The sequence below is a fragment of the Pseudorasbora parva genome, chromosome 19 (genome assembly GCF_024679245.1).
Source record: "Pseudorasbora parva isolate DD20220531a chromosome 19, ASM2467924v1, whole genome shotgun sequence".
NCBI lineage: Eukaryota > Metazoa > Chordata > Actinopteri > Cypriniformes > Gobionidae > Pseudorasbora > Pseudorasbora parva.
The window spans coordinates 40,888,018-40,900,403 of record NC_090190.1 but is presented as its reverse complement, the minus strand read 5'-3'; the positions used below and the strand labels follow the sequence as shown (position 1 = coordinate 40,900,403).

The following is a 12,386-nucleotide window of genomic DNA, read 5'->3' as shown; positions in this document are numbered from 1 at the left end:
ATAATTCGCAACTTTGAGTTCATAATTCACAATTCTTAGTTAATAATTCTAAAATTCTGACATTTTTCTGCAAATTTTAGTTTATAATTCGCAATTCTGACATTTTTCCGCAATTTTGAGTTCATAATTCACAATTCTTAGTAAATAACTCTAAATTCTGACATTTTTGAGTTCATAATTCACTATTTTTAGTCTATAATTCGCAATTTTGAGTTCATAATTCACAATTCTTAGTAAATAACTCTAAATTCTGACATTTTTGAGTTCATAATTCGCTATTTTTAGTCTATAATTCGCAATTTTGAGTTCATAATTCACTATTTTTAGTCTATAATTCGCAATTTTGAGTTCATAATTCACTATTTTTAGTCTATAATTCGCAACTTTGAGTTCATAATCCGCAACTTTGAGTTCATAATTCACTATTTTTAGATCATAATTCGCAAATTTTTGTTCATAATTCGCAATTCTGAGTTCATAATTTGTAATTCTGAGTTCATAATTCGGAATTCTGACATTTTTCCGCAACTTTGAGTTCATAATTCACAATTCTTAGTTAATAATTCTAAAATTCTGACATTTTTCTGCAAATTTTAGTTTATAATTCGCAATTCTGACATTTTTCCGCAATTTTGAGTTCATAATTCACAATTCTTAGTAAATAACTCTAAATTCTGACATTTTTGAGTTCATAATTCACTATTTTTAGTCTATAATTCGCAATTTTGAGTTCATAATTCACAATTCTTAGTAAATAACTCTAAATTCTGACATTTTTGAGTTCATAATTCGCTATTTTTAGTCTATAATTCGCAATTTTGAGTTCATAATTCACTATTTTTAGTCTATAATTCGCAATTTTGAGTTCATAATTCACTATTTTTAGTCTATAATTCGCAACTTTGAGTTCATAATCCGCAACTTTGAGTTCATAATTCACTATTTTTAGATCATAATTCGCAAATTTTTGTTCATAATTCGCAATTCTGAGTTCATAATTTGTAATTCTGAGTTCATAATTCGGAATTCTGACATTTTTCCGCAATTTTGAGTTCATAATTCACAATTCTTAGTTAATAATTCTAAAATTCTGACATTTTTCTGCAAATTTTAGTTTATAATTCGCAATTCTGACATTTTTCCACAATTTTGAGTTCATAATTCACAATTCTTAGTAAATAACTCTAAATTCTGACATTTTTGAGTTCATAATTCGCTATTTTTAGTCTATAATTCGCAATTTTGAGTTCATAATTCACTATTTTTAGTCTATAATTCGCTACTTTGGGTTCATAATTCGCAACTTTGAGTTAATAATTGGCTATTTTGAGTTCATAATTCGCAACTTTGAGTTCATAATTCGCAACTTTGAGTTCATAATTCGTAATTCTGAGTTCATAATTCACAATTCTGAGTTCATAATTCACAATTTTGAGTTCATAATTCGCAATTTTGAGTTCATAATTCACAATTCTGAGTTCATAATTCACAATTCTGAGTTCATAATTCACAATTCTGAGTTCATAATTCACAATTTTTAGATCATAATTCGCAAATTTTTGTTCATAACTCGCAATTCTGAGTTAATAATTTGTAATTCTGAGATCATAATTCGCATTTCTGAGATCATAATTTGCATTTCTGAGATCATAATTCGCATTTCTGAGATCATAATTCGCATTTCTGAGATCATAATTCGCATTTCTGAGTTCATAATTCGGAATTCTGACATTTTTCCGCAATTTTGAGTTCATAATTCACAATTCTTAGTTAATAATTCGGAATTCTGACATTTTTAAGTTCATAATTCGCTATTTTTAGTCTATAATTCGCAATTTTGAGTTCATAATTCGGAATTCTGAGTTCATAATTCACAATTTTTAGTTCATAATTCGCAATTTTGAGTTCATAATTCACAATTTTTAGTTGTTAATTCGCAATTCTGAGTTCATAATTCACAATTCTGAGTTCATAATTCACAATTTTTAGTTCATAATTCGCAATTTTGAGTTCATAATTCGTAATTCTGAGTTCATAATTCACAATTTTTAGTTCATAATTCACAATTTTGAGTTCATAATTCGCAATTTTGAGTTCATAATTCGCAATTTTGAGTTCATAATTCGTAATTCTGAGTTCATAATTCGCAATTTTGAGTTCATAATTCGTAATTCTGAGTTCATAATTCACAATTTTGAGTTCATAATTCGTAATTCTGAGTTCATAATTCGCAATTTTGAGTTCATAATTCGTAATTCTGAGTTCATAATTCACAATTTTTAGTTCATAATTCACAATTTTGAGTTCATAATTCGCAATTTTGAGTTCATAATTCGCAATTTTGAGTTCATAATTCGTAATTCTGAGTTCATAATTCGCAATTTTGAGTTCATAATTCGTAATTCTGAGTTCATAATTCACAATTTTGAGTTCATAATTCACAATTTTGAGTTCATAATTCACAATTTTTAGTTCATAATTCGCAATTTTGAGTTCATAATTTGCAATTTTGAGTTCATAATTTGTCATTCTGAGTTCATAATTCACAATTTTTAGTTCATAATTCGCAATTTTGAGTTCATAATTCGCAATTCTGAGTTCATAATTCGCAATTCTTAGTTCATAATTCGCAATTCTGAGTTCATCATTCACAATTCTGAGTTCATAATTCACAATTTTTAGTTCATAATTCGCAATTTTGAGTTCATAATTCGCAATTTTGAGTTCATAATTCGCAATTCTGAGTTCATAATTCACAATTCTTAGTTAATAATTCGGAATTCTGACATTTTTAAGTTCATAATTCACAATTTTTAGTTCATAATTCGCAATTTTGAGTTCATAATTCACAATTTTTAGTTGTTAATTCGCAATTCTGAGTTCATAATTCACAATTCTGAGTTCATAATTCACAATTCTGAGTTCATAATTCGTAATTCTGAGTTCATAATTCACAATTTTTAGTTCATAATTCGCAATTTTGAGTTCATAATTCGTAATTCTGAGTTCATAATTCACAATTTTGAGTTCATAATTCACAATTTTGAGTTCATAATTCACAATTTTTAGTTCATAATTCGCAATTTTGAGTTCATAATTCGCAATTTTGAGTTCATAATTCGTCATTCTGAGTTCATAATTCACAATTTTTAGTTCATAATTCGCAATTTTGAGTTCATAATTCGCAATTCTGAGTTCATAATTCACAATTCTGAGTTCATAATTCACAATTCTGAGTTCATAATTCACAATTTTTAGTTCATAATTTGCAATTTTTTGTTCATATTTCGCAATTCTGAGTTCATAATTTGTCATTCTGAGTTCATAATTCACAATTTTTAGTTCATAATTCGCAATTTTGAGTTCATAATTCGCAATTTTGAGTTCATAATTCGTCATTCTGAGTTCATAATTCACAATTTTTAGTTCATAATTCGCAATTTTGAGTTCATAATTCGTAATTCTGAGTTCATAATTCACAATTTTTAGTTCATAATTCACAATTTTGAGTTCATAATTCGCAATTTTGAGTTCATAATTCGCAATTTTGAGTTCATAATTCGTAATTCTGAGTTCATAATTCGCAATTTTGAGTTCATAATTCGTAATTCTGAGTTCATAATTCACAATTTTGAGTTCATAATTCACAATTTTGAGTTCATAATTCACAATTTTTAGTTCATAATTCGCAATTTTGAGTTCATAATTTGCAATTTTGAGTTCATAATTTGTCATTCTGAGTTCATAATTCACAATTTTTAGTTCATAATTCGCAATTTTGAGTTCATAATTCGCAATTCTGAGTTCATAATTCGCAATTCTGAGTTCATAATTCGCAATTCTGAGTTCATCATTCACAATTCTGAGTTCATAATTCACAATTTTTAGTTCATAATTCGCAATTTTGAGTTCATAATTCGCAATTTTGAGTTCATAATTCGCAATTCTGAGTTCATAATTCACAATTCTTAGTTAATAATTCGGAATTCTGACATTTTTAAGTTCATAATTCACAATTTTTAGTTCATAATTCGCAATTTTGAGTTCATAATTCACAATTTTTAGTTGTTAATTCGCAATTCTGAGTTCATAATTCACAATTCTGAGTTCATAATTCACAATTCTGAGTTCATAATTCGTAATTCTGAGTTCATAATTCACAATTTTTAGTTCATAATTCGCAATTTTGAGTTCATAATTCGTAATTCTGAGTTCATAATTCACAATTTTGAGTTCATAATTCACAATTTTGAGTTCATAATTCACAATTTTTAGTTCATAATTCGCAATTTTGAGTTCATAATTCGCAATTTTGAGTTCATAATTCGTCATTCTGAGTTCATAATTCACAATTTTTAGTTCATAATTCGCAATTTTGAGTTCATAATTCGCAATTCTGAGTTCATAATTCGCAATTCTGAGTTCATAATTCACAATTCTGAGTTCATAATTCACAATTTTTAGTTCATAATTTGCAATTTTTTGTTCATATTTCGCAATTCTGAGTTCATAATTCGCAATTCTGAGTTCATAATTCACAATTTTGAGTTCATAATTCACAATTTTTAGTTCATAATTCGCAATTTTTAGTTCATAATTCGCAATTTTGAGTTCATAATTCGTCATTCTGAGTTCATAATTCACAATTTTTAGTTCATAATTCGCAATTTTGAGTTCATAATTCGCAATTCTGAGTTCATAATTTGCAATTCTGAGTTCATAATTCACAATTTTTACTTCATAATTCACAATTCTGACATTTTTCTGCAGTTTTGAGTTCATAATTCACGATTCTTAGTTCATAATTCTAAAATTCTGACATTTTCTCGCAATTCCGAGTTTATAATTCAACATTTTAAGTTCATAATTCACAATTCTGAGTTCATAATTCTCAATTCTGACATTTTTCTTGCAATTCTAAATTCATCATTTGCATATCCAAGTTCATAATTCATAATTCTCAATTTTGAATTGATTATTTGTAGTTCTGAGTTAAACATCAGTTCTCGTCCAGGTCATTTAAATGATGGAGTGTCAGTCTTGTTTTCCCTCAGGGGTTTGATACCAATGAACCACAGTTGCATTAAATGGCTTTATTTGTTTCTGTTTCCAGGTTCTGTCCAATGCACGGCTGGTCCTGGAGAACCTTATAAAGTAAGTATATCATTAACATCATTTGTTGTTTAATTCATAAATTAGCCGGCTATGGTAATGTGATTTCTCATGCTCAGTGACTCGCTAATTTCTGGCTAATGATCCAGCTGAACCATCTGAATAAGACAGATAATGGCTATGCCCGGCGGACACTAAATGCACGTCTTTGGTTACGGTGTCATTAAGCAAACACGTTGAGCATACAGTAGACTAATCGCGGAGCCGTGCCCTGAGAGGGGAGGAAGCTCCGCTATTCTCCTCTTCCAGCAGGTGTTGAATGAGCTTCAGCTTCTGGGATTCTTCAGCCCAGTCTCGGAAAGATTTGCTCAAATCACTAACCAGCACAAATAAAAGTTACACTTTCACTAACAAACATCAGCAGCAAATTACATTCAAAAATGTTTTTTTAGCAATAAATTAGATTTTTTAAGATTATTAATAATCATTAGTTTTTTTATATTAAATATTACAATATTATATTTGGCCTATGGCTGATATAAATATGATATACAGTATATTATATCACATTATTTAATTGAACGATAGTAAAAACACATAATTTCTAACATTTATATTTATTTTACATAATATTTAATAAATAAGAAATAAATTATTTGAAATTGATAAAGAAAATCTGTAACATAAACAAATTGATACTTTATATTGCAACGTCTTGATTATGTAACCGATAATAGTATGCATTTTTCAGAAAAAAAGAAGAAGAAAAAAGATTTTTTTAATTATATATATATATATATATACACAATTCATATATTAATTTAAAACATCGTGTTATTAAAGATAGATCGCACACAACTGAACCATAATATATATATATATATATATATATATATATATATGCACTGCATATGAACTGTATACATTTGATATATACAGTGGCGTAACTTACTAATGATGGGCCCCAGTGCAGGCTATGCAGTAGGCCCCCCCCTAACCTAGCATGTAACACTTTAGGTTTAGGTTTCATTTCTATATCAGGATATCGGTTGTTTATTATTATTTACAAATCAAATATTAATGGCTTATTCTGTGTCACCGTAATGTAGGGCCTACATCCCTTAATCGTAAAAAAGACACTGTTTTATAATCACGAAGGTTCCAAATGTGAGTTATTTAGGGGGGTTGGGGGGCATGCTCCCCCGAGAAAATTTAGCTTCCTAGGATCTCCATATGTGCATTTTAAGATGTTCTGAAGGCCAAAAAAGTAGATAACAATATTACTAGAGACTCATCAAGATGGACATGTTGACATAGGCTACTTTTTTGTGAGTTTGTCCGTTCAAACGCAAGACTTGTAAGAGAAATCTATATGCGCACGATGTGAGACTGCGCGCTTTCAGATGAGTGCACAGAGACAGATGTTCTCATTCGCGTCTTCTGGCACTACACGCGGGTGATGATGGTGAAAATGACTGTCCATATTCCAACCTAAGGCAGCACTCGCATGCATTGAACAAAGTTTATAAAGAGAGACCGTTTTGCCCACATTTTTCTTTTATAATCGCTGGTGTTAGTGTATCACTGAGGAGCCCTTGCGTGTATCAATCCAGAGAAACATAAACAAAGTATTATTTTCAAGTTACAACCCATAGATGTGTCATCAGATGTGAGATGAACCACATCTTTAGACCAGCACGCAGGTCGCGGTTTCTGTTTCCGTCATCACATTTCGGACGTATATTGTTTCGGTGATGAAAGGCTTTCGGCCAAGAATGCACCGAGAATGCACATGGTCCATTTTCGGCCGAATATTTGATGCATCCCTAAAATAATTAATAATAATAATAATAATAATAATAATAATAATAATAAATTATATTATGGGCAATTATTTAAACATAAATATGAAACTAAATAGGCTTCGGTTTCTTTAACCCTCTGGCTGAAGAACGCACCGGCTGTTTTTTCCCCATCACGAGTCATGACGGGGGATAGCCTATAACTCGCAATACTCCGTAATTTTTGGCCATACAGATAAATGTGAGACATAATTATAAACTATTAATTGTCTACTTTTATTTGTGTACACTCACATAACAACAAAACTTTGTGCTTTAATAAAATAAATAAAAAACGTGCGCTTTCTATCTGCGAGAATCTGAAACTCGGTGAATACATGACATAAACATGAAACATATGTCTAAAGAAAGCTTGAAATCGCTAGATTTAAATCAAATAATTCATATTTTATAGTGAATTGTGGAGCTCACTGGCATAGAGCGGAATATCTAGCGGAGCGTCACGCAACTGTGTTCTTCGCTCACATGCTGAAAAAGGTGGTCAGACTCAGTAGCCTATCCTAAGCGTGACGGTAGAGCGCGACAGCCGTGTGAAATCTGAAACCAGTGCTTTTCATTTGAAATGTGAGTGTCACAATATTCTACGGAGTCACTTTGTCGCCAGGGGCACGTTTGCAATGTGGGCATGGGCCCGTGTGCGCTGCGGGCCCCCCTGCCGCACGGGCCCCAGTGCGGCTGCACTGCCTGCACTGTCTATAGTTACGCCCCTGGATATATATGATATCACACTATTTAATTTAATGATATACAGTATATTCTGTATATGTACTGTATGTATGTATGTGTGTATGTATATATAAAATTATAATAATTATAATAAAATATATTTCAATAAAGAATTATGAATATAATTATGCTGAAGTAAATCAACATTTAAAGCATAATTATATGAAACATTTATTAAAAAATAGCAAATTACATTCAAAAATGTTTGTTAGAGCTTATCTTTAGAAATTTTAAGATTATTAATAATTATTTGTTATTTATATTAAATATTACAATATTATATTTGGCCTATGGCTGAAATCAATTTTATATGTAGGATATAACATTATTTAATTTAACTATATGTATGTGTGTGTGTGTGTGTGTGTGTGTGTGTGTGTGTGTGTGTGTGTGTGTGTGTGTGTGTGTGTGTGTGTGTGTGTGTGTGTGTGTGTGTGTGTGTGTGTGTGTGTGTGTGTGTGTGTGTGTGTGTGTGTGTGTGTGTGTGTGTGTTTGCACTGTATGTGTGTTATAATATAATTATGCTGATGTAAATCATCAACATTTAAACAAACATAGTTATATTATAAACATAGTGCTTTTATCCAAAGCAACTTACAAAAAGAGGAGAGCAATAGAAGCAACGAAACAAACACGGCCAACAACCTGTAAGAGCTGTAAGAAGTCTGAGTTAATCGAGCACAGTACAATTATTATTATTTTTTTAATAGACAAACGAACAGAACATTTTATTGGATAGTTAAGTGCTAGTGTTTATTGGTCAGATTCAGCTGTGTGAATTGAGATCGGCAGGTCATTCCACCAGGTGGGAACGGTCCAGCAAAAGGTCAGCATTGGTCAGGAAAACACCAATAGAAATATAATCAAGTGACCGCACTATAAGATTTACATTAGTCTGATCGATGCTTACAGGAATCTAACACAGCGTGCACATCTAACACACGTGATTAAATATGATGCAAAACTGACAGTAACGTTCATTTAACACATTTAACAAAGTGAGGCTTCTCATTAGTAATGCATCTAAATGTCTTCAGATATGGCATTCTGGTGGATCCCATCCAGATCATCTCTCTGTTCCTGAAGGACCCCTACAGCTGGCCGGCTCTGTGCCTGATCATTGGTAAGATGATTGCGTGGAGTGTGTTTTGTTGCTTTGGGACCATCAGCAGAGACTCGCAGAGCGGCTCATGCTGAAGACATCATTTCACAGCGCATTTATGCTTTCTGTCATCATGCATAATGTTATATCATAATAATTCACGTCGATATTTCATGCATGCTCGGTTCAATATGCCGTGTCTAATCTGTTTGCTTTTTCAGTTTCCAACGTGTTTATAATGGCAGCTTTGTACACAGAGAGAAAGCTATCCGTGGTGAGTTGCATGCTGGGAATGAACTGTGTGATTACAGACATGGGCCGTTACTGAGAGGCTTACAATTACACTGATGACTTCATACAGTGTGTCTCATAGTACAAATGTGTTTCATTTTAATGAAGGCGTCTAATTTCATTTCCAGGGCTGCATCTCGGAGGGTACCGGGACATTCCTTCATTGCGTCAATCTTGCAGCTCTTTTATTTTTCCCAGCTGTCACGGTTCTCTGTGTGACTTCTATGACCCCAGGTATTACAAACGACCTCCGTCTCTGTGCACATGTTCATACCAACACCTTTAAAGGGTTAGTTCACACAAAAATGAAATGTCTGTCATTAACTCCTCGCCCTAATGTCGTTCCACACCCGTCAGACCTCCGTTCATCTTCACACACAGTTTAAGATATTTTATATTTAGTCCGAGAGCGTATCTAAGTGTATGCACACTATACTGTCCATGTCCAGAAAGGGAATAAAAACATCATCACAGTAGTCCATATGAGACATCAGTGGGTTAATTAGAGTCTCTTGAAGCATCCAAAATACATTTGGGTCCAAAAATAACAAAAACTACGACTTTATTCAGCATTGTCTTCTCTTCCCCATTTGTTTTCAATCCTCAAATAAAGATTAGAACGGTTATGAATCAGCGAATTGATTCATGATTCGGATCGCCAATGTCACGTGATTTCAGCAGTTTGACACGCGATCCGAATCATGAATCAATTCGCTGATTCATAACCGTTTGAATCTTTATTAGAGGATTGAACACAAGTGCGGAAGAGAAGCCAATGCTGAATAAAGTCGTAGTTTTTGTTATTTTTGGACCCAAATGTATTTTGGATGCTTCAAGAGACTCTAATTAACCCACTGATGTCTCATATGGACTACTGTGATGATGTTTTTATTCCCTTTCTGGACACAGTGTTGGGTGTAACTAGTTACTAAGTAATTTGTTACTGTAATTTTATTACTCTTCCCTTGAAAAAGTAAAGTAAGGTATTTTTTCTGTAATTTAATTACAGTTACTCCTGATGTAACTTAATTAAAATACTGTGTATAGACTGTAGAACAATTATATATAATATAATACTGGAATTAACATCAAAATTTCAAGTCTAACTTTAATATGCATGTTTGTATGTATCTTCTCACATTTGTAATACTTTGGTCACTTTATAAAAATAATTTATGTAGTGTTATTTAATTGGAGTCGTTTTATGTCATACCTACTGATCGAGGTTGATAGGATTTAGAAAGTAATTAGTAATTAAAAGTCACTTTTTGGAGAGAGTAATTTGTACAGTAATCTAATCACACTATTAAAGATGTAATTAATAACTAAAAATGTATTACTTATGCAGAGTAACTTACCCAACACTGTCTGGACAAGGGCAGTATAGTGTGCATATACTTACATAAGCTCTCTGACTAAATATAAAACTTGTCAGTGGTTCATATGATCATTTAGAAAGTGTAAGTAAAGGGTTAATAAACTATTTAAAATGTACATTTATGTATCATATTATTTAGACATATAGTAATAGTTACTCAGTGTATTAATAAACGCTTTATTAATATGTATTTCTACTGTAGTTCATGATTAATTCAGGTAGTTATAAAACATTTAGTAGTTGTCAGTTAACTCTTTCTGTGAGCTCATCTAAAGTGAGGACTATTTCTGCCTCGTAAGGCTTTTATAAAGACTCAGTTCTCTTCTGCGCTGCGGTTCTCTGATTTTTTAAAGTCAGTACTGTTTTGACACTGTTTGTTTTGGATCACACTGTCCTGATGGAAGATCCAACCCCGGCCCATTATAAGATTTCTTGCAGAGGTCATCAGGTTTTGATTTTTTATCTGTTTGTGTTTGCTAAAATCCATGATACCGTGTGTCTGAACAAAATGTCCGGGACCTCCTACAGAAAAACAGATCCTAAACATTTAAGAACCAGCTGTGTTTTTAACTGTGGACATGGGGTACTTTTGATCCCTGTTTGCACCTGGAGGGTTTGCTGCCAAAAAGCTCTTTTTAATGTCACCTGACCACAGAACCAGGTCCCGTGTGAACTGAATATGCTGGAGTTTGTTTCTGGATGAGCGAGGAGGATTTTTCTTGAATCCCTCCCAAACAACATGTGGTGATATAGGAGCTGTTTGATCATTTTTTAGGCTTTCTGACCCCAAGACTCAACTAATCTCTGTGATTCTCCATCTGTGATCTTAGATAGTCTTTGTCCACTTTGTCCTCTCGTGCATTAGAACGATAAACACACACGTTAGGATATAGACACACATCCTCTTCCAGGCAGATTCAGAACATCTTTAGATGATTAAACGTCTTAATTATTGATGGTGGAAATGGGGATTTTAAATGCTTTAGCTGTTTTCTTTAAGACACTTTCTTTTTTGTGAAGCTCAACAATCTTTTGGTGCTCAACAGAACTATATTCTGTGGTTTTACTCCTATTGTTATGATGATTAAGGGAATTTGGCCTTTGCGTTTCCTCATATTTATACTCTTGTAGAACAGGAAGTCATAGCTGGACAACTTCATGTTTCTAGTCACCCTGATGTGCTAAATAAACGTAATGAATGGGAATATTCTTCAGAGATATTGTACTCATAAAGATTCTAGGGGTGCCAATAATAATTGTGTCCAATGTGTTTTGGAGAAAACATTTATTTCATAATGATTCCCCCCCCGACTTTTAATTGTTTTACTTTAACGAAAGGTTCGAATTTTGTGATTTTTTTTTAAATGTAAGATCAAAGTAATAAACAATGCAGATTTATTTTTACAGCCATCTTTGATCATATTTACCAAGGGGGCCAATAATTCTGTATCAGTCTGACAGTGATCACGTTGTTTTGTGGCATTACTCACCACAGTCTATCACTGTTTAACATGTCTTGTGTCTAAACTGTCTATTTTTCCATGTGCAGTGGGTGGTGTTGTGGCGTTGAGCGTCTTCACCCTTATCTTCCTGAAGCTGTACTCCTACAGAGACGTCAACAAATGGTGCCGAGAAATCAGACACGTCAAAGCCCGCACCCTGTCTCGCTCGCACTCCTGTGAGTCCAACACACACAGACATCAGGCCCTGCTAAACAGATCACACCCGACGGCAAACACGTCCCCATTAGCACATGCTTTCTGGAACACACAACATGCATTAGAGTTAACATTGGCTTTAGCAGTGAATTTAGCAATATCTCTATTAATGCATTGTTATGATTGCATTATAGCTTGCAAAATTTAAAAAAAATCTGTGGCAGGTTTTACTGAAACACACAAGGCATAAATGCAAA

General features: G+C 32.4%; 1 protein-coding gene across 1 annotated transcript in view; it reads left to right on the top strand.

Annotated features, from left to right (window-relative positions):
• dgat1a (diacylglycerol O-acyltransferase 1a) overlaps window positions 1-12,386 on the top strand; it is a 44,241-nt gene that overhangs the window by 19,989 nt on the left and 11,866 nt on the right. The window contains exons 3-7 of the mRNA XM_067424807.1: window positions 5,114-5,154; window positions 8,738-8,823; window positions 9,024-9,076; window positions 9,222-9,327; window positions 12,021-12,149. Of these exons, the coding sequence (XP_067280908.1) occupies window positions 5,114-5,154; window positions 8,738-8,823; window positions 9,024-9,076; window positions 9,222-9,327; window positions 12,021-12,149 (415 nt within the window). The remainder of the gene's footprint in view (window positions 1-5,113; window positions 5,155-8,737; window positions 8,824-9,023; window positions 9,077-9,221; window positions 9,328-12,020; window positions 12,150-12,386) is intronic.